The 20,115-nt window shown below is 41.9% G+C and overlaps 1 protein-coding gene across 4 annotated transcripts in view; it reads left to right on the top strand.

Annotated features, from left to right (window-relative positions):
* The window catches only part of LOC124619424 (testis-expressed protein 2), a 323,669-nt gene that overhangs the window by 146,148 nt on the left and 157,406 nt on the right, over window positions 1–20,115 (top strand). For all 4 annotated transcript variants that reach the window (XM_047145793.1, XM_047145794.1, XM_047145797.1 and 1 more), the window contains exon 6: window positions 6,648–6,799. In XM_047145793.1, coding sequence (XP_047001749.1) covers window positions 6,648–6,799 — 152 coding nt within the window. The remainder of the gene's footprint in view (window positions 1–6,647; window positions 6,800–20,115) is intronic.

The following is a 20,115-nucleotide window of genomic DNA, read 5'->3' as shown; positions in this document are numbered from 1 at the left end:
AAACAAGTACCTTCCACACATCATGTGGTCGCGAAAATCCTTCCGCTTACTGGATATTTAAAGTGAAGTGCAACCTCCAATGGCAGCATTCAGTTCCTGTCAGTTTTGAATCAGGAGCTGGCTATACCTTATAGCCCGTCAGTTGGAACTCGACAAGGTCAAGCTCAGGTGCTCGCACCTACACTGCACTGTTTCCCTACTGTTTCACGGTATGCTGCACTGTGTGTCCCTTAGGGCTTTTTCTCCAGCAGCTATTCAGCATAAGACTCCCCACCTGGAGTGGTGTTATACCAGTGAACTTTGTTTCTGTTACTCTTATGTGATCACGCACAAGCTTAGTTGTTATCCCAAACCACACTTTATTGTGAACTTGTGCTATGAGTAAAATTGTTCTTAATTTCAACCTGGGAATCACCACTCACTGAAGTGTGCATCACCCACAGTGGATTCAACAATGGTGATAAGGATGGAAACTTGATCTCTGCTTCGTTCTTGTCCCATTAAGGTAGACATTCCTTCATTGTACATTTTGGATACTGTTTCATGTTAACAACGACTTCAAGCTGTTTGTATATTTTTTGCATTTTTGCGAACTATGTGTACGTGGATCACCATGTGTAGTTCACTATTCCCTTTATGTTTCTGGATGTCACTGCCAGTTATGAAACAATGTCACATGGGAGGGTTTATCACTGATGTAACTGTCTGTGGGGAAACATAGTCATTGGGACAGTTCTTCATGGGTAGCTGGTGTCCATTGTCCATGTGTCCGCTGATCCTACATCATACGTAGCAGAAGTACCTCCTCCTGGCTCTAGTGACTTAACTGGCTCCAGCGTCATATCCTCGTCTCGTCCATGACCTGCTCTCCACCTATCTCCCAGTGTGTCCGACATTCCTGTAGCTATGGTCAATCCTCCTCTCAAGGGTGGTTCTGCCAGGTTCCAGGCTGGAGACAAGGCTACTATCTGTCAACATTGTGTCCTAACTCATCCATAGCCCACCTGCTGCCCACCTCCATCCATGCCTGACTTATGTTTTGCATGTTGCAGCGGTGGTCATCCATTCTCCCAAGGTTGGTGTCATCTAGACATCCTGTGGAAACAGGATTGAAGTCCACATGCTGCTAGCCTCAGGAGCCAGCGACCATTGTTGTCCTGACCAGCTGTCACATCCCCACCCTTCTACCATGCCTGATACTGTCCTGCCATTTCGCTCCTTCACCATGGAGAATCAGCCATGGTCAACCTTCCTCAAGAGTGCGGCACAACCCAAGATACATCGTGTGGCCCCTCCAACACCACTCTGTTTTCACTGAAACTGACCTCACCTGCTGCCCACTCACTGTCCGCTCTAGCCACAAGCACAGTGCTGCTTCTGTCCTGTACCTTTGTCATGGCGATGCACCCATGGGCAGCCTCCCTCACAAGGGCGGTGCACCATCTCATCCAGCACTGAGGTTGCCGCTTTCACTCCTTCCTGCCGCACTTGGTGCTGTGCCCACAGTGCCGCAGACATGGCCAGCTCTTTGCACTCTGCACAATGACTCAGCTGCTGCCCAGCCATGGCTCTTTGTCAGTCGCACCCGAGGCTGGTCACTTTCTGTACCATCACCTTGGTGCTGCCATAGCCAGATGCCCTTTGCAGTGTGGCAGTACATTTTCACTACTGTCAGTCCACAGTCATACTATCATCCTCTGGCACCACTACAGCTAAACCCAATGCTATTCTCCCATCGTCGAGCACTATGCTGCCCACCAATATGCACCGCTGCTTCAAGGTGAAGCAGCCATGTCTTTGAGGACAGCATAGCACTGTGTGTTTCTTCTTGTGGGTATACACATCCATCTCTGTAATGTAGATTCTTTCCTCACTACTGCGCATGCTGCAGCAATGCCCTTTTCGCCACCTCTGGTCTCCCTCCAGCCAGTGGTTCAAATGCTGCAATTCACACTGTGACGACGAACTTTCTGTTGACCTGGGCCATTCTTTAGCCCATGTTTTTCTTGTACCCCTGTAACGCAGTGGCGTTGAGCTTCCCACAACCCTGTGGTGCCTATCCAACTTCTTCCAATGCCCTCGTGCACACCTCATTTGGCAACGACTTTTTCACCACTCTGTTCTCCCCTCTCTGTTTCCTCTTTCCATTCCTTTTCATGGTACCACTTTACCCTCAGAGCTTCTGCCACCATTAACACAGATGCCACCATTAACACAGATCTACCATGCTCCCCCTGTCCTCATGCCATCTACCACACCCAACTTTCGTATATGCTCTCACAGCCTGTGACTGCTGTTCATGACACCATGTCTGTCATCTGCATCACCTTGTTCCTGGCATTACATTTGGTTAAGCCCTGTCTCCCAGCGCCTCCAACATCCCTCCTGCTACCACTCCATGGCCACCAGTGACTCCACACCTCTCACAGGGGCACTATCTGGCCCCCAGGCCTATCTCCATCTGCCAGTGGGCGGCCCAGTCCTCGTTGCATGCTCTGCTGCTAACCCTCCTGCATTTTGTCTTTGCAGCACTATCCAGGTTTTCCACACCCTGGACAACAACTGCTTCAAAACTTCTGATCCTTTGCTCATGGGATTGGGTTGCAGCTGCTGTGGACTCGCTGTCCTGTTGGACCTCTCATGTCACCCATGTGAAGATACAATGCAGGACATGCAGCCTTCATCGATTTGGATCCGTCATCCCCTTCTTAAGGGAAGGGTGCTGTATGTTGGCTGTAGGCTGACTATGTTATGTTTTCAGCTCAACATATTTGCCCTGTGGGTTTGCCTACCCTTGGTCTGCAGGCACCTTTCCTCCAGAGCCCATTTACAAATATCACAAGAGCATCATGTGTTATGAGCACAATACTACTTACAAACAGTCTGTTGATACACTGATTGTTAGAATGTGCGTGGGATAAGATGGCCAATGCGCAGCGACCAGTTTTCATCCAAAGTGCTGGGCGAATTCCTTTGTGTGTTCACAAGGGCAGGACTAAACTTTTTGCTACTTTCAGCTGTCCAGTGATGACAGAATTGAGGTGTGCACCCTGCAGTCTTTATCAGATGATTTTACAGGTGCTATTCAGTAAAAAAAAATTCATTTTTGCCTTATGTATAGCTTTATACGTCAGGCTCATGATGATGTGCCCATCATTTCGTTAATGGTCATAGTTATTGTGATATTTACGAGGTGCGGCTAGAAAAAAAACCGGACTGATGCTGGAAAAAACATTTATTTACAATTATTTACAATTTCATGTTATCTCCTTCAATGTACTCTCCTCCTCGGTCTCTACACCGCTCCATACGAATTTTCCACTGTTCATAGCAATGCTGCAGATCATTTTCGGTAAGCCCATACATTACTTCCGTCGCTTTTTCTTTTACTGCTTCAACAGTCTCAAATCTAGTTCCTTTCAAAGCTGACTTGACTTTAGGGAAAAGAAAAAAGTCACAGGGGGCCAAATCAGGTGAGTAGGGTGGATGGTCTAAGATGGGAATGTTGTGTTTTGCCAAAAAGTCTTCACTGACAACGCACTGTGAGCTGGGGCATTGTCTTGGTGAAGGATCCATGACTTTTTTCTCCACAAATCGTTCCGTTTTCTCCGTACTCGCTCACGTAGGGTAGCCAGGACGCTAATGTAGTAATGCTGATTCACTGTTTGTTCCTCTGGTGCCCAATCAATGTGCACAATCCCTTTGATGTCAAAAAAAACAATCATCGTTGCCTTGAATTTCGATTTTGACATTCGTGCTTTTTTTTGTCGTGGAGAACCAGGAGTTTTCCAATGCATCGATTGGCGTTTAGTTTCGGGATCGTAAGTAAACAACCACGATTCATCGCAAGTAATAACATTTTGTAAGAAGGTGGGATCACTTTCAATGTTTTCGAGGATGTCAGAACAAATCATTCTTCGGCGTTCCTTCTGTTCAATTGTGAGACACTTGGAACCATTTTTGAACTCACTTTGTTCATGTTGAAACTTTCGTGAAGAATCTGCCTAACACTTTCCTTGTCAACTCCTGTTAACTCAGACACTGCTCTGATTGTTAAACGGCGATCTTGTCGAACAAGTTTACCGATTTTTTCAATGTTTGCATCAGTTTTTGCTGACAATGGTCTGCCAGTGCGAGTGTCATCACTGGTGTCTTCGCGGTCATCTTTAAATCGTTTAAACCACTCAATCACTCGTGTTCGCGATAAACAATCATCGCCGTACACTTGTTGTAACATTACAAACGTTTCACTTGCAGATTTTCCTAGTTTGAAACAAAATTTGATGTTAACACGCTGTTCTTTCTGTACACTCAACATTTTCCGACGCACAGACAAAACGTCGACTACTTAAAACAGACGCCACAGGCAGACTGAGTGCAGGAGGCAGATGAAACTCGAGCAGTAGGCGGAGCGAGAGTCACGTGACAGGCCACGCGACTTTCAGCCTTATTGCATTCGTTTTATTGTTTCACTAGTACTAGTCCGGTTTTTTTCTAGCCACACCTCGTATATGGAAGTAAGACACTGCTTGAAAATCGAAAAAAGTTGCAGTGAAAAATGGGGTTCTCTGTGATTTTGTGTTTAATGTCTATTACATAATATGTTGCTGTGTATGAAATTTACCTGAGATACTGAATTTTTCTTTAGACTTGGATGGAAATCTCTATCTGTCACCAATCTCTAGGAAACTGATCCATTGTAACACACTCATTTGTGATAATGCCACAACAGTGATAAAGCCAGAGTCACATATCCAAAACATCCCTCTTGTTTCATAAACGGTTTGAGACACCCAAATAAGATTTTGGCAAATGATAGCACACAAAGAGGAGAGTGTTTTCCCATGTGGTTATCATGCAAAACTTTATGATCTACAGGGTTATTCTACTAACTACAGACCTTTTTGATGAATGTAATTTTGCGGGGGCGATCGATAGCCTGTGAAGTGAGAAATGCTATGGGTTTTGGAACAGCATGAGTGACGACATTAAATATTTATTTTGTACCAAGGATATGCTTTTCCTTAAGCTACTGACCATGCTTTCCTCTGTTCCTCACTTAATGAACTTAATAAACCACGGTTTCAGGATTCTCTGTGAGTTGCGTCTGCACATCATTTTATTGAGGTGACACGGTCTAAAATCTGCTGTGTTTTGGCAGAAGAAGCGAATTTTAACATGGCAACAAGAGAAATGTGTCGGTTTCACTCAAAATTCGCCACTCGTGATGTTTCTCTGAAAGTTACAAATGTTAACAAGCCAGGCAGAAATAAATCACTGCATTTTTTGCGCAATTCTTCTTAGATATTAACCAAAGCAGAGGTGACAGCAGATCTTTTTGAATGATCACCGTGCAAATGTGGGTGTGTAGGCCGCCCACTTAATATTTACAAAAAATGTGAGTGTAGGCTTCTGTTTAGAATAGCACTCCAGTGCACGGAATTCCCCTACAGCATTTACCTATAATCCCCACCATAATTACACTTACCATGCATGCCCTGCCAGCTTGCGTCTACTGGCCACAGTATTCTGCGCTACTCCTCTAGGGGCATAAGCCACATTTTTGAGCAGCGTCTGCATCAGGAAAGTGGCAGCACCACTGTTGAGGAAGCAAGTTTCATCTGCACGTCAAGTGATCAGAGATCCTTCCTCCTCCTGTATATTTAATGTGGAGTGCAACTCCAATGGCAGCATTCAATTGCTGAAAGCTGGCTAAGCTTCATAGCCTATCAGTCAGAACTCACCAACACCAGCCTGGACACTCACGTCTACACCACACTGTACTGTCACTGTGTTGCTTCATGGCATGCTGCACTGTACAGCCCTACAGATGTCACTCCAGAAGCCATTTCAGAATGAGTCTTCCCTATAGGCTTGGTATTACACCAGAGCACTTCGTTTCTGTCAGTCCTATGTGATCATGAGTGATCTTTCAGTTGTTAGCCTGAACCAAAATTTATTGTGAACCCATGCTGTGAATGAAAGTGTCCTTAAGTTAAACGTGGAAATCATAACCTACTGAAGTGTGCACTGACAACGGGTTTCAGCAACACAGAATATATTTTGTTTGGTTCTATTATATTGATGTTAGATGCAAGTGATCAGTAGCAAAAACTGTGCAATGATAGATAAGGAATGGTGGATTTTCTGGATCTGAGTCACACCTCCAAAGTTTTGACAGTCTGCCTTACCAGACATCAACAATACAAATAAGAACAAACCCCCAAATAAGAAATCTGTGACTTAGTGTATTGGCACATACATGTGTTCAGTGTTTCTGTTGTTGCTGCAAGGAAAGCTGTCTCCCACAAGCTTAACTTCTGGCAAGTCAGTCATCCACCACCCACAGAGAGAAAAAAAAGCATTGTGAAAACAGCCAGAATTTTTCCATGTGCTTCTAGTTTGTGGTGTGTTGAAGAAATTCCTAAGGTAGAAAGTAGTCCACTCTAGTGCAAATGTAATGGATGTAGTCAGTTTTTTGTTCAGTCAACATCCCTCTTCATAGACATATTTATTTTAATTCTCTCTTTTCCAATGAACAGAAAATCCACATTTTTTTATTTACATTTTGTGGTGGGATCTGATGTTCTTTGAAATAATTCATTTTTCCTGTTGTGTCTTTGCCTAATGACATTCTGACCTTACAGGCTCTGGAGCAAGAAATATCCCATCTGTATAGTGTTGCATCAAGCTGCTAGTAGTGTAGCGAGTGTCATGAAGGAAACTGGGGAAGAACATTCCGAATTCGAGAGTGACTCAACATTGTTTTTTGATCCTATAAATGAAAATTCTTCTTTAGGTGAGTAAAATATTTCAGCAGTGTTTGATGAATGTGTTTTCTTTTGGTATACATGATTTTTTAATGACACAAGAAAATTCACGTATCAGAGTGAATCTTTCACTTTGCAGTGAAGTTTTGATGTAGATGTAGTGATAGAAATATTCTTTTAACAAAAAAGTAAAAGACTCTCCAACACAATTCACAGTTCTCATCACTAAAACTATTGTTGAAACAATAATCTCATGGAATGCAGTTGGCTTGCCAGGCTTAACATGGCAAACTTGCTCCTCTTGTGTTCTTAAAATGTCTATGTAATTAATTTATCCTTTATCCATAAAAAGATACATTGTAATGTAATTGGATAGATAAAAGATCTACTCACCAAGCAGCAGCAGAACACACATACAAAAAAGGTTTAACTTAGGCAAGCTTTTGGAGCCAGTGGCTCCTTCTTCTGGCGGAATGGTTGAAAGGGAAGGAAGAGGGGTGAATGGAAAGAAACAGGAGAGGTTTAAGAAAAGGGATAGAGTTTGAAAAGTCACCCAGAACCTTGGCTCAGGATTGTCTTACCAGACAGTATGAACAGAAATGGGTGATAGTTGGGGACTGCACCAGATGAGATTTGAAAACTTGAGAGCTCAAAGGTGGAAGACAGGATAATATGCAAGACTGAGATTGATGCTAAAACAATGTGCACTAGTTAAGAAGAGTGAAAGCCAAGTGCATTGCATGCACAGGGTGACACTTATTGAACTATATGAATAGAAAAACGTAAATTAGTTACAAACTATGGCATGCACTCACTTTATTCAACATGTAAATGTCACTACTGATATTAGGATCTAGGTTATTACACGTTTTATGCACCTGCCATCATTGACGATGATGTGGCGCAGATGAATAGCGAAATTCTGCATGGCCCGCTGAAGTGTCGGAATATGGGTGCCGTTGATGACCTCCTGAATGGCTGTTTACAGCTCAGCAATGGTTTTGGGGTTATTGCCGTACGCCTTGCCATTAATGTAGCCTCACAAAAAGGAGTCTCTTGTGTTCAGATCTGGAGAATATGGCGGCCAATCGAGGCCCATGCCAGTGGCCTCTGATTAACCCAGAACTAGGGTTTGGTTCCCAAAGTGCTCCTCCAGGATGTGAAACACTCCTTAGAAAGTAACTCCTTGAGGCCAGCTAGGATTGTTCAAATACGACTTTCTGTAGAGAAATGTTTGTTTGGAAAATTGTGAGTTACTCCAACAGACAATGTCTATCCTGCTCTGTTTTCATGAGGCAGAAACTTTTGCAGAAATCTAAAATTAAGAAATTTAGTTATACTTTTGTAAAATAAATATAAAAATAGTGTAATTTTGAGGTTTTGAATTTGTGACATTATTCTGTCTTGCACCAAGGTACATTTAAATACACAATTTTTTATATACCGACTGGAGTATCACATTTAGTATATAAATACATATGTAATAATTATATGGGAAGTCTATATAAAAATGTAAGTGTTCGTTTGTTCAGAATCTTAAATCTCAGAAAGTTCTGCACCAGTTGCTTCAGTTACACATTAGCTTATGGCCACAGCCTTTGTCAGAAACTAGAAACACACACAATTCAGTTTCACAAGCAAGCACATCATGCACACTTGAGCGCCATCTCCGGCAGCTTGGACTGGAATGTAAATGTAAATGTTTGTTTGTTCAGAATCATAAATCTCTGAAAGTTCTTCACCAATTGCTATGAAATCTTGTCACAAAATTGCTTTCGAATAAGTGTGTGTTTTTATATACCTATTCTGGTATGCCACATACAGTATGTAAATGTATAAGTAATAATTAAAGGGAAACCTGTATAAAAATGTAAATGTTAATTTGTTCAAAACCTTAAATCTGTGAAAGTTTTTCATCAATTGCTTCAAAATTTGACATAATGTTGGATTCGAATACACACGTTTTTATATAACAGTTAAACGTTTTACCAAAAATATCTAAGTTCTTGACCAGTTTACTTCAGATTTTCACACAACACTCTTTAATGAACAGTCAGACAAACATGAGCTATGTGTTTTTAATATATATAATGTATAACTATATATGTAATATATAAAGGGAAAATATTGTTACCAAAAATTTCAAAAAGTACCCAGCCAATGTGCTTCAAATTTTTTCATTAGTATAATCAATGTTTGGATAAATATAGGATTTATATAAATTAGTGAAACATTGTTAGCAAACAGGATAGTTGTATTAATGGCTTATCAGCTTACACTTAGAATAATACTACAGAATCTGAATTTGCAATAATCATAAACAGAGCTCAAGGACAGAGAGAGTGGGGAAGAGGAGATGGACAGAGGGATGGGAGTAAATGGACATGGAAAGGAGGAGATGGATAGGGAGAGGTGATAGGAGGAGATGGAGAGAGAGGCGGGAGGAGAAGATGGACAGGAATAGGGGGAAGGAGGAATAGGTGGGCAAAGAGAGAGCAAGGAGGAGATGGACAGAGATGAAGATAGGGACAGAGACACAGTGCAGCACAAGATAAATTAACATTTGAACAAGAAAAGGAGCTATCGTAACTAAGAAAAATGAATAACCACATTTGTATAAACTCGAAAGCAGGAGCAACAAGAAATGTACTTTCACATCATAAATAAGAGAAAACAAAGTGCACTTCGGTGATGCTTATTAAAGTAACTGATATCCAGGCTATAAACAGATATAAGTGGATTAAGTGGGTAGGTACAGTCATGTTCTGATTGAGAATAATATACATTGTTATTTCACATTGGAAACACTGAAAATGATTCCATATGCCTTTCATAGATGGCTTACTGTGGACATCATTAAATTTATTAATGACGGGAAAGGGAAAGGAGTGGCAATGCTGACCTAGAGACGAGATGGTGTAAAATCATAAAAATGTTAATGTGAGGAAGATGATGACATGCAAAAATCTGGAACAAGTGATACGTTGCTGAGGAGATTGCGCATGAGTATCCACTCCCTTCAAGTAGAGAGAATGTGCTCACAATAAATGTACTTTAATAATGTAGATAAGTTTACTGTTAGGTGACAGTTTATATAATACTAAGAAGATACTGGAGTTGAAGGCCAGCAAAGTAGTTCACAGAAAAAGTGTTCTGCATATAATATTTGATTTTAAAATGTGTCAAATGAAACAAATGAGAAATGTGAAGGACAAGATATAAGCTGGAAGAGGACATAGTACCTTAAATTCTTTACAAAAACACAGTGCAACAGAACTCAGTCAGTGGTTTATTTTGATGAGCCAGGGATTCCGAAACATTATTCTGACACTAGGTAGCACAAGTATCATGAGTATTGTCAGATAGAAGTGCCAGTAGTTTTTTTTGTACATTTAGTGCACAATGGCACTCCACTTGTAAATATGCCAGAATTTATGTTGTTACTATGTTCGTATTTTTTCTATCTGCCGTAGGTGTAAGCATAGTGGTGTACAAGGGCAGGGAAGGGGGAAGAAGGTTGTTCCACCTGGCTTACAGTGTACTGGAGGTCGAGCTGTCAGGACTTGTTAGTGAGGATCCAGGGCTGCCGTTAAATGATAGAACAGGAAATTAGGTAAAGCAAAGAGAATATATTTCATTGTACGGTATACAAGGGATGCACCCAGAATTGCAAGTTACCAGGTTTAGGCCAATCTAGGAGGTCGAACAACAAATTGAAATGGGCAGTATGGGCAATGGAAGGGGAGGCGTTTCATGTTGATTGATGTTGGTGGCCAGCATAGAACGCAGAGCCAGAGGCTCTGCCTCCCAAGAAAGACATCTATTCTGCTCGAGGTAAGGATCACAAGAAAGTGAGGCAACTGTGTTCTGCATTGCAGAATCCTCCAGATTCCACAAACGTGAGCTGTTTCCCACGCACGCTATTGGCTAAAACCGATGGTGTGAATTTGCTAGCAGTTCCCGCAGAGGGCTCAAGGTGTCTCTTGTCAGTAGCTTTAACTGGGAAGAACTGTCTCAGTCCTGAAAATAGGCAACTTGTGTCACATAGGCACAGCCAAAGTTACTCTGGAAGAAAACTTGAAAAGATTTTATTGGGGCCTTTGAAGTAAAATTTCTTAAACTAGTTCTCTAAAATATTCCTTGATTGGCTGCCACCCTGTACTTTCCTTCCCCTTCCAGAGGAGTTTTGACTCAAATTGTTTACAAAAGAGTGTCAGTCACTCCCCAGAAAGATGGTTTGCACTTGTAGTGGGCTTAAAGCTATAGGAGGGATCTGTTATAATTGTTTTCATTTAGTATAAGTGGGAATGGACTTACATGCAGTCAGGTTTATCAAATTTCTTGAGTTAAGGAAATAGTAAAATATTTACTCGTCAAATTTTGTGCAGAAATACAATAACTTCTGTAATTATTAATAAACTATTCTCCATAGCTAAAATTACAACTAGAAATTCAGAAGGACAAATCATAACGTCACTTGTTGGATTATCAATTGAAAATGAGGATCGCTTACAATCTTATTTTTTCCTCTAAAATGGCAAAATTCAAGAAAAAATCTGTCCCTCCAGCTGTTCTTAGAGTATACAGTTTTCAGATTATCAGGGGACCTTCATTGGCATAACATAAGCTTGTAAAACAACATTATAGACATGGAGAAACACAAGGCAAAACTCTAGAAAATGTAATTAAAATGTGTGTCCATAGTGACAAAACAGCTAACAGTATCCTCGTCCTATTCATAAAACTTCACATAAAAGAAGGAAAAGAATGCAGTGAGTTTATGATCGGTTGATGAAATATGAAAAGATTCGCTGCTAGAATGTGGTTCTGTGTGACAGCTGCACACGCACTGTTTGTAACGAATGGGAGAAGAGCACATGGCTTGTCCAGCGGGGAAGGAGAGATGTGTGTGGTGTCGACAAACTTTAATGGTGCTTCTCTCTGGAGGGTGATCAAGGGGGGTATTATCTGCAGTGTTACGCATGTCTTGTGGGAGGGGAAAAAGTGGAGAGGTAGGGATGAGGAAGTGCGAGAGGTGTGAGGGGGAGGTGGCACTTTCAGCACTCAGCGCAGCAGATGTATGTTCAATAAGGTGAGCTTGAAGAAAACGTTTATTGAAGTACAGCAGTTGGTGTGTACCAGTGGTATGACACTAAGTACACGCAAAAATAGAGTAAGGAAATGCTGGCTAACAGACCATCAAACACCAAGTACAGAGTGACACCAAATTTGTACATGAATGGTTCTTAACTTTTGTATGACAAAACTAAATGCAAGACAGCACAGTAAAGTTAAGAACCTTTCATAGATTGTCATTACAGTACTTGTTTCAATTTTGAAACAGAAATACGATGACTTAGTCCGTCTCTGTGTCGATTTTCAGCAAACACAACATTCAGAAAAAGCTGGGCATCCATTTTAGGACTTTGTTGTCTGCATAAAAACTGCAACAGAGTCGCCTCAAGAGGACAATAATTTCGATACAGAAGGACCGAGATGCGATAAGGAATACTGCAGGTTCAGATGAAAATTACGCTGGTTAAGGCAAGGGCAGGATAGACACATGTCAGAAACGTTTTATAAAGAATAACTGAAGGGAAACAGTAGTTCAATGGACATCACAATTAAAAACGTGCAGTCATTTTTAACTCTCTGTGACAGCTTGAACGAAAACAGGGAAATAAATCCTTGTAAACTGACAGTAGACTTAGCTCCATCTGCCAAGCAGTGGATCATTAATTACAAAAGTTAGATGAAAATTCGAAGTATCGCAATCTATTGAACAATAAAAGACAAATAGAATAGATGCCACAAAGAGGACTGCACATTTTAGGCTTGACAACAAAATGAAACATTCGACAAAGCAGACTTGTAATAAGTAGCATTGTATAAAAATTTTAGTAAGGTAAACTTGGTGTGTTCCTTTGAAAGACAAAACAAAAACTTAGTCAATAAAAGCAAAATTCTGCAACAAAACTGAATAATGCAAATGGCTTAATTCATCAAATGACAAAGACACATACAGTAGATGAGAGAGCTTACCTTGAAACACCTCCAAATCTTGAGAAATACTTAAAACTTTCATACAATACTAATAGGTATGGACTTGGGCCATCTCTCTCACAAAACTATTAACTGTTCCTTACAACACTTAACATTTATGTCCTATATAATACTCTGAGTATATTTCACTCAAAACCTATGCAATACATGACTTATAAATCAAATGAAAATTAGACTTAATTTATGACAGTCCAGATGAAGAAAAGGGACAGAAGTGGTAGCATGTGGGGCACATCTGGCTTATCACAAGGCGACAACTGTGCCAGCCCACGTGTTTGCACCATGCGGTCTCTGCTTGTAGTAAGTGTTACGTGATAATGTCTCCTGCAATTTAAATGACTCCAAAAACATTGTCTCAACTGGAAACTGGCTGTGCAGTAAAATGACTCATGGTTAATGGTTCTGCTCTGACCTCTGGGGCACCAGCATAAAATAGATTGTTTAACATCACTGAATAATCTTATGTCATACAATTAGCAACATAATTACCATTCATTGTATCCTCCTCAGCTTCCACAACAAAATATTATCTGTACAACAGAAATAACATCGCTTAAAACAACTCACACAGGAACTCTTGCCTGTGCATAATTACCTTCAACCACATGACCCACAGACCTCTTGCCTGCTCACAAATAACCTCAATAAAACAACATCTTACATCACATCATAACAACAAAACTTCACCACACTCTGGGGGATAACAGCCAGAAGTCGTCATATCCTCTCTTATCAACTTACAGGGGTACAACAGATCAATCTTCCTTCATCATTCTTTATAACTCTTATTACGGTACGTAACGTAATACATCTTAACTTTGTACATTGAGTTAACCAGTCAAGCAACTACCACTTACGAAAAACAGAACGCGTGGACAGAAATACAATGGAAGGTCGGGAAAGAGAATGTAGAGAGATGAAAAAGAGAAGGCAGAAAAAATTTAATCCTTTTGTTCTGCAATCTGGCATGTCACACAGTGTCCTGTCAGCTTCAGCAACACAAGAGCTAATCATGTAATTATGACTGTGTGTGCACTTTGGGCCTAAAGTCGCCTAGTAACAATAGTAAACAGTGGACAGTACCATGATCGTCAGAACCTAATGGTTTGCTGCTTTTCTTACAAGGCCTAGACATTGATTTTGCATCTGTGTCTGGTCTTACAATAGAAACAAACCCCTAACAAGGTAAAAAGATTTAGTGCGCCAACAATTTCAGAAAACTTGCAGATGCGGTATGCAGGCACAGGGGGCTACAGAACCCTTAAATCGCTCATGTCTCTGGAACGAGGAGTAGGAACCTACTTTCATCAGAGGGCACAGAAATGATGCTTATAGGAAAGGTACAAGAAAAAAGAATTGATTATGACATGAAAACGAAATTGAAGTAAATGCCATGAATGCATGGGAGACTCTGTGGTTGCTAAACACATTGTGCAAGCTGCACATCTCTGGAGATTAAGCAAAAGCTCTCAAAAATATGCCTTAAAAATCTTCTCATCATTACAACTAGTCATGGCATACTTTGATAACAACACAGTTTAAAATAAATATAAGAACTTTACAGATGCAACAGAAGTATATGTATAAACTAACATCCAGCCAACATACATCTGGGGGGGCTTATCTAGAAACAGTGACACATTCAGTGTACTCACATTAACTACACTCATAAAAATTTAAGACAGCATTGCCATAGTATATTTTCACTTACACTGCAGTCATCATGTCATGATGCATAGAATGCGGCAGTAGCGGTGGGGTGGCGGGTGAGGGCCGTTCACACGTGGTACCTGCGTAGCAGCGACACAGGCAGCGGGGCGGCTGGCTGCATGGTGCTGAAAGTACACACTCTGGGCGTCAGAACCAGGACCCTAATGGAGACAACAGCAGGGAGGTGACTGGTGGTGAATTTGGGGTGGTGTCCCTGGGCGTCGCGGCGGCAGGTGGGCTGCGCAGCTGAGTGACAGAAGCAGATCCCGTGATGTGAGCATTTCAGCTGGAACATGGCAACAAGGCTTTGTGGCCTGCCACACTGCACTCAGCAAACTGGCGTCGTCAGTAGGCGATGCATCTGGGTGACACACAGCTGATGGGCAGCGGCAGTGGTAGGGAAACTGTGTCAACCATGAATAACTTGCCCTGCAGTCGGTGACCCACAGCAACGGCATGGACACATTGTGCATTTCCCTTTCATGCTTCCATGGCCAGCTCAGAGTTAACTGGCGGCTACGTCGAATCTTGGGGCTGGAGCGCATGCAGCACGCATGTTTTTTGTGAGACATGGCTTGCTGTACTCGGTGTACATGTATTGGTGCAGCACAATGCAAGAGGCAGGAAGTAGGCACCCAGTTTGACCTCGTAGAGGAATAACAGTGGCGAATACTGACCAACCACACATCTTCAAACATGAACCGAAAGTAAGTAGCCCCCTATGGACAGAATGGTGGAAATGAATCATGATTCTGACACCATTGTACATGGGCCGGAAAGGGGGAAGAAGGTTGTTATATCCAGCTTATGGTGACGATGTACAGAAGTTTGAATGGTCAGGACGATTAAATAGGTATCCAGGTCTGCCCTTAAATGATAGAACAGGAAATTAGGTAAAATAAAGAGAATATATGTCAGTGTATGGTATAAAGGGAGCATGCCTAGGGTTGGAAGTTATCCGATTTAGGCCAGTCTGGGAGGTCGAACAACTAATTGAAACGAGCTGTGGAAAGGGGAGGTGGTTCGTGTTAATTGGCCGGTCATGGAACGCAGAGCCAGAGGCTGTGCCTCCCAAGAAAGACATCTGTTCTGCTCGAGGTCTGGATCACAAGAGAGCGAGGCAACTGTGTCGTGCACTCCAGAATCCTCCAGATTCCACAAGTGTGACCTGTTTCCCATACATGCTATTGGCTAAAACTGATGGTGTGAATTCACTAGCAGTTTTTGCAGAGGGCTCAAGGCATTTAGCTGTAACTGGGCAGAACTGCCTCGGTTCTGAAAGACAGGCAACTTGTGTCACATAGGCACAGCTGAAGTTGCTCTGGGAGAAAATTTGTATAGATTTGTTTAGGGACTTTGAAATAACTTTTTTTTAAACCCTTTCCCTAAAATATTTCTTGACTGGCTGACACACTGTAGAGTGGTGCTGTGAACGTAGCTGGGATTTTGTTTGACCTTACCAGGTAAAGACTTATGATGATCCTCTTGCAATAATGGAGAGTTGTAATGAAGTACATAGTATACATTATGGGCAGAAAGCAAGAGAGTGATTAATTAATTAACAGGCCGGCCGCGGTGGTCTCGCGGTTCTAGGCGCGCAGTCCGGAACCGCGCGACTGCTACGGTCGCAGGTTCGAATCCTGCCTCAGGCATGGATGTGTGTGATGTCCTTAGGTTAGTTAGGTTTAAGTAGTTCTAAGTTCTAGGGGACTGATGACCACAGCTGTTAAGTCCCATAGTGCTCAGAGCCATTTGATCCATTTTTGAACCAATTAATTAACATATAGACACTAAGAAATAGACATTCTGATATCTGTGTCGAGAGCACAAAACTGATGTTAGTAAATAATATAGTGAACAGTGAAAGAATGAAATGCTACATACTGGCAAATCATTTGAAATTAAACAGCAGAAAAGCAGAATTTGTGAAAATAAACTACAGATGACATAATTCATTTGTAAAATACACACTGAAGATCTCTAGCAATGGGTTACCCCCCACCACCACCACCACCACCACCACCACCACCACCACCACACAGGTTACAGTTACTGCAAAACATTATTGTCAATAACACTGAGAAAATGTGTACGTACATGAGAAACATCATCTCTTATAGCAGAGATAAAGTACAAACATTGATCATGGAATATTAAACTCTTTACTCATGATATGCAACTTTTAAGAGCCACAGATGGATATAGGTTGTTTCTTGTATTTCAAAAAGCCTAAACACTGACAAAAAGCACTACTCAGCACAACATGCTCGAATTCAGGGGTTGCTTCACCTCCAACACCAGCTTCTTTGCATCACATAAATGGTAGTTTTTCTTGAAACACATACATCAACCCTATAATCTTCCTGGCCTCAGCCTCCACTAGCCCCCAGACCACACCAGCGACTACTCTTGCTCCATACCCACCTCTCCCTCTGCACCACATACACCTCCACCCCTTCCTCATTACCATACCTCCACTCATACTGCTCTCACAAACTCTTCTCCACAGTCTCCCTCTTCATCAGTTCTATCTTCTTGTTCCAATCTAATCCTCTGACAATATGCACTATGCAAAACTCGATTTGCCTCTGGCCGGAACAAGCCACACTCTGATCCTGTGCTCCTGCTGCCTCTCCCTCTTGGGAGTCAGCCATCCTTCCCCAACACTCCTTTCCATTCCTCATCTGTTTTCTCTCGTGTGTGTGTGTGTGTGTGTGTGTGTGTGTGTGTGTGTGTGTGTGTGTGTGTGTCGCTTGCTCTATAGCGTGAACCAGGGTTTGTCTGAACACTATCAAAATTCTCAATTTTGTTTATGTGCACATAGATGACTCAAAACTTCATCTATTTGATGAGTTTTTACCCTCACCGCTTAAATTATTTCTGATATGAGAGTGACGTGGAAGTAATTTCAAGTGTCCTCAAGGAAACTAAAAGTACAACTATTGTTTCTGTTATGTATTAATCATGTAACAGATAACACAGGACTGTGAAATTAAATTTTTATTCAAGGCTTTTAATCCTGAAGGATGATTTTTGTTAATTGCTGGCCTCTGTAGAAGAATGTGAAGTCAGATTTTGGCTATCCTACATGAGGAAACAGTAATAATGATATAAAGAATTGTTTATATTTATACAGTATTAAGACATTTTAATATGTTAGTAAAGAACAGCTATACTATTAACCTGTAAACTGTTTATACATACATCAAAAAAAGTTTTGCTTCACCTCAGTTCCAAGATTTCTGGAACCTGTATAGAAAATTGGAATGGAGATCAACATAAACATCATTTCCGCCCTTTTTATTGCTCATGAAAACCATACATTGCCTGTTGTACCGCCGTACAGCTAGACCTTCAGTGGTGGTGGTCCACATTGCTGTACATACCAGTACCTCTAATACCCAGTAGCATGTCCTCTTGCATTGATGCATGCCTGTATTCGTTGTGGCATACTATCCACAAGTTTATCAAGGTACTATTGGTCCATATTGTTCCGCTCCTCAACGGCGATTCAGTGTAGATCCCGCAGACTGGTTGGTGGGTCACATCGTCCTTAAACAGCCTTTTTCAATCTATCCCAAGCATTTTCGATAGGGTCCATGTCTAGAGAACGTGCTGGCCACTCTAGTCGAGCGATGTCATTATCCTGAAGGAAGTCATTCACAAGATGTGCACGATGAGTGCACAAATTGTCGTCCATGAAGACGAACACCTTGCCAATATGCTGCCAATGTGGTTGCACTATTGGTCGGAGGATGGCATTCACATATCATACAGCCATTACGGTGCCTTCCATGACCACCAGCGGTGTATGTCGGCCCCACATAATGATGGTGAGGGAGGAAGTCAAGATGGCCATAAAGAAAATGGATTTTAAGGCTTATACTGCATCCTAAATTATTCAGAGTTATCAACATATTTTCCACCAAGGCTTTGAAATCTGGGTGTTTCCTAGTCCCTAAGAAATGGTCACACACATCCTAAATCCTACCCAATCCAGTCATTCTTCTTGTGTCAGTACCTTTTCAAATATTCCTTCATTAACAACAGCCTCAGTCAAAAAACAAAATTTGGAACTTATATACTTAAAACAATCACCATCTTCAGCCAATGCTTTGATGAACTGTTCCATGATTTCCAGTTTAAGATGAAGATGCAGCAGGATAATTTTCTCTCATATCACCAGAAATACTTTTATGACATTTTTCTCCCCAGAATTCATTGTTGTTCTGATAGGCCATTATATTCTACTCCTATGCGATTCACGTGCATGACTATCACAGAGGCACAGGAAATAAGGAAGCATTGTAAAGGTTAATTGTTGTCCCAGCAGCATTCCTATTACTTTCTATTTTGAATAGTTTAATGCCTTCAGGAGAACCTCCATATTTTCATAGGTTTCTTTTAAGTGCACAAAATAAGCTCTGTCATTCATCCATGCTTATTTCGTATATGCAGATGTACGACCTTATAGATAAGGTCTATAAATAGCCTCCATCATTTGTAAAATCCAGGACGGAATGTAAACATATTTTGAAAAGGAAAGTTGCCATTCACCATACAGCAAAGATACTGAGGTGCAGATAGCCACAACAAAAAGACTGCCCGCGCGCATGCGCTCACACACACACACACACACACACACACACACACACACACAAATGCAACTTACACACAAATGCAACTCACACACACACACACACACACACACACATGACTGCAGTCTCATGCAACTAAAGCCACATTGCGAGCAGCAGCACCAGTACATGATGGGGATGGCAACTGGCTGGGGGTAAGGAGGTGGGATAATAGGGTAGAGGTGGCGGATAGTGCAATCCTGCTGGGAAGCGCATGGGTACGAGGTGGAGAGAGGGTAGGGCAGCTATGTGCAGTTGGGAGGTTAGACGGTCAGCAGGGGAGTGGTGGAGGGATGGCAGAAAAGCAGAGATGTTAAATGCCTGGGTGCAATGGTGGAATGAGGGCTATGTAGTGCTGGAGTGGGATCAGGGAAGGGGCTGGGTGGGTGAGGACGACGACTAATGAAGGTGGAGGTCAGGAGGATTACGAGAATGTAGGATATATTGCAGGGAATGTTTCCACCTGCACAGTTCAAAAAAGCTAGTTTTGATGGGAAGGATCCAGATGGCACAGGCTGTGGAGCAGTCATTGAAATGAAGAACATTGTGTTGGGCAGTGTGCTGTTTCTTGGCCACAGTTTGTCAGTGGCCATTCACACAGACAGACAGCTTGTTGGTTGTCATGCCCACATAGAATGCAGCACAGTGGTTGCAACTTAGCTTGTAGATCACATGACTGGTTTCACAGGTAGCCCTGCCTTTGGTGGGACAGGTGATGTTTGTGACTGGACTGGAGTAGGTGGTGGTGGTGGTGGTGGTGGTGGTGGGAGGATGTATGGGACAGTATTGTATCTAGGTCTATTACAGGTGTATGAGCCATGAGGTAAGGGATTGGGAGCAGGGGTTATGTATCGATGAACGAGTATATTGTGTAGGTTCTGTGGACTACTGCTGTGGAGGGGTTATGAGGGGAATGCTCCTCTTTGGCAGGACGG

This window comes from Schistocerca americana, chromosome 6 (assembly GCF_021461395.2).
Source record: "Schistocerca americana isolate TAMUIC-IGC-003095 chromosome 6, iqSchAmer2.1, whole genome shotgun sequence".
Taxonomy (NCBI): Eukaryota; Metazoa; Arthropoda; class Insecta; order Orthoptera; family Acrididae; genus Schistocerca; species Schistocerca americana.
This window is presented reverse-complemented; position numbering and strand designations above follow the sequence as displayed.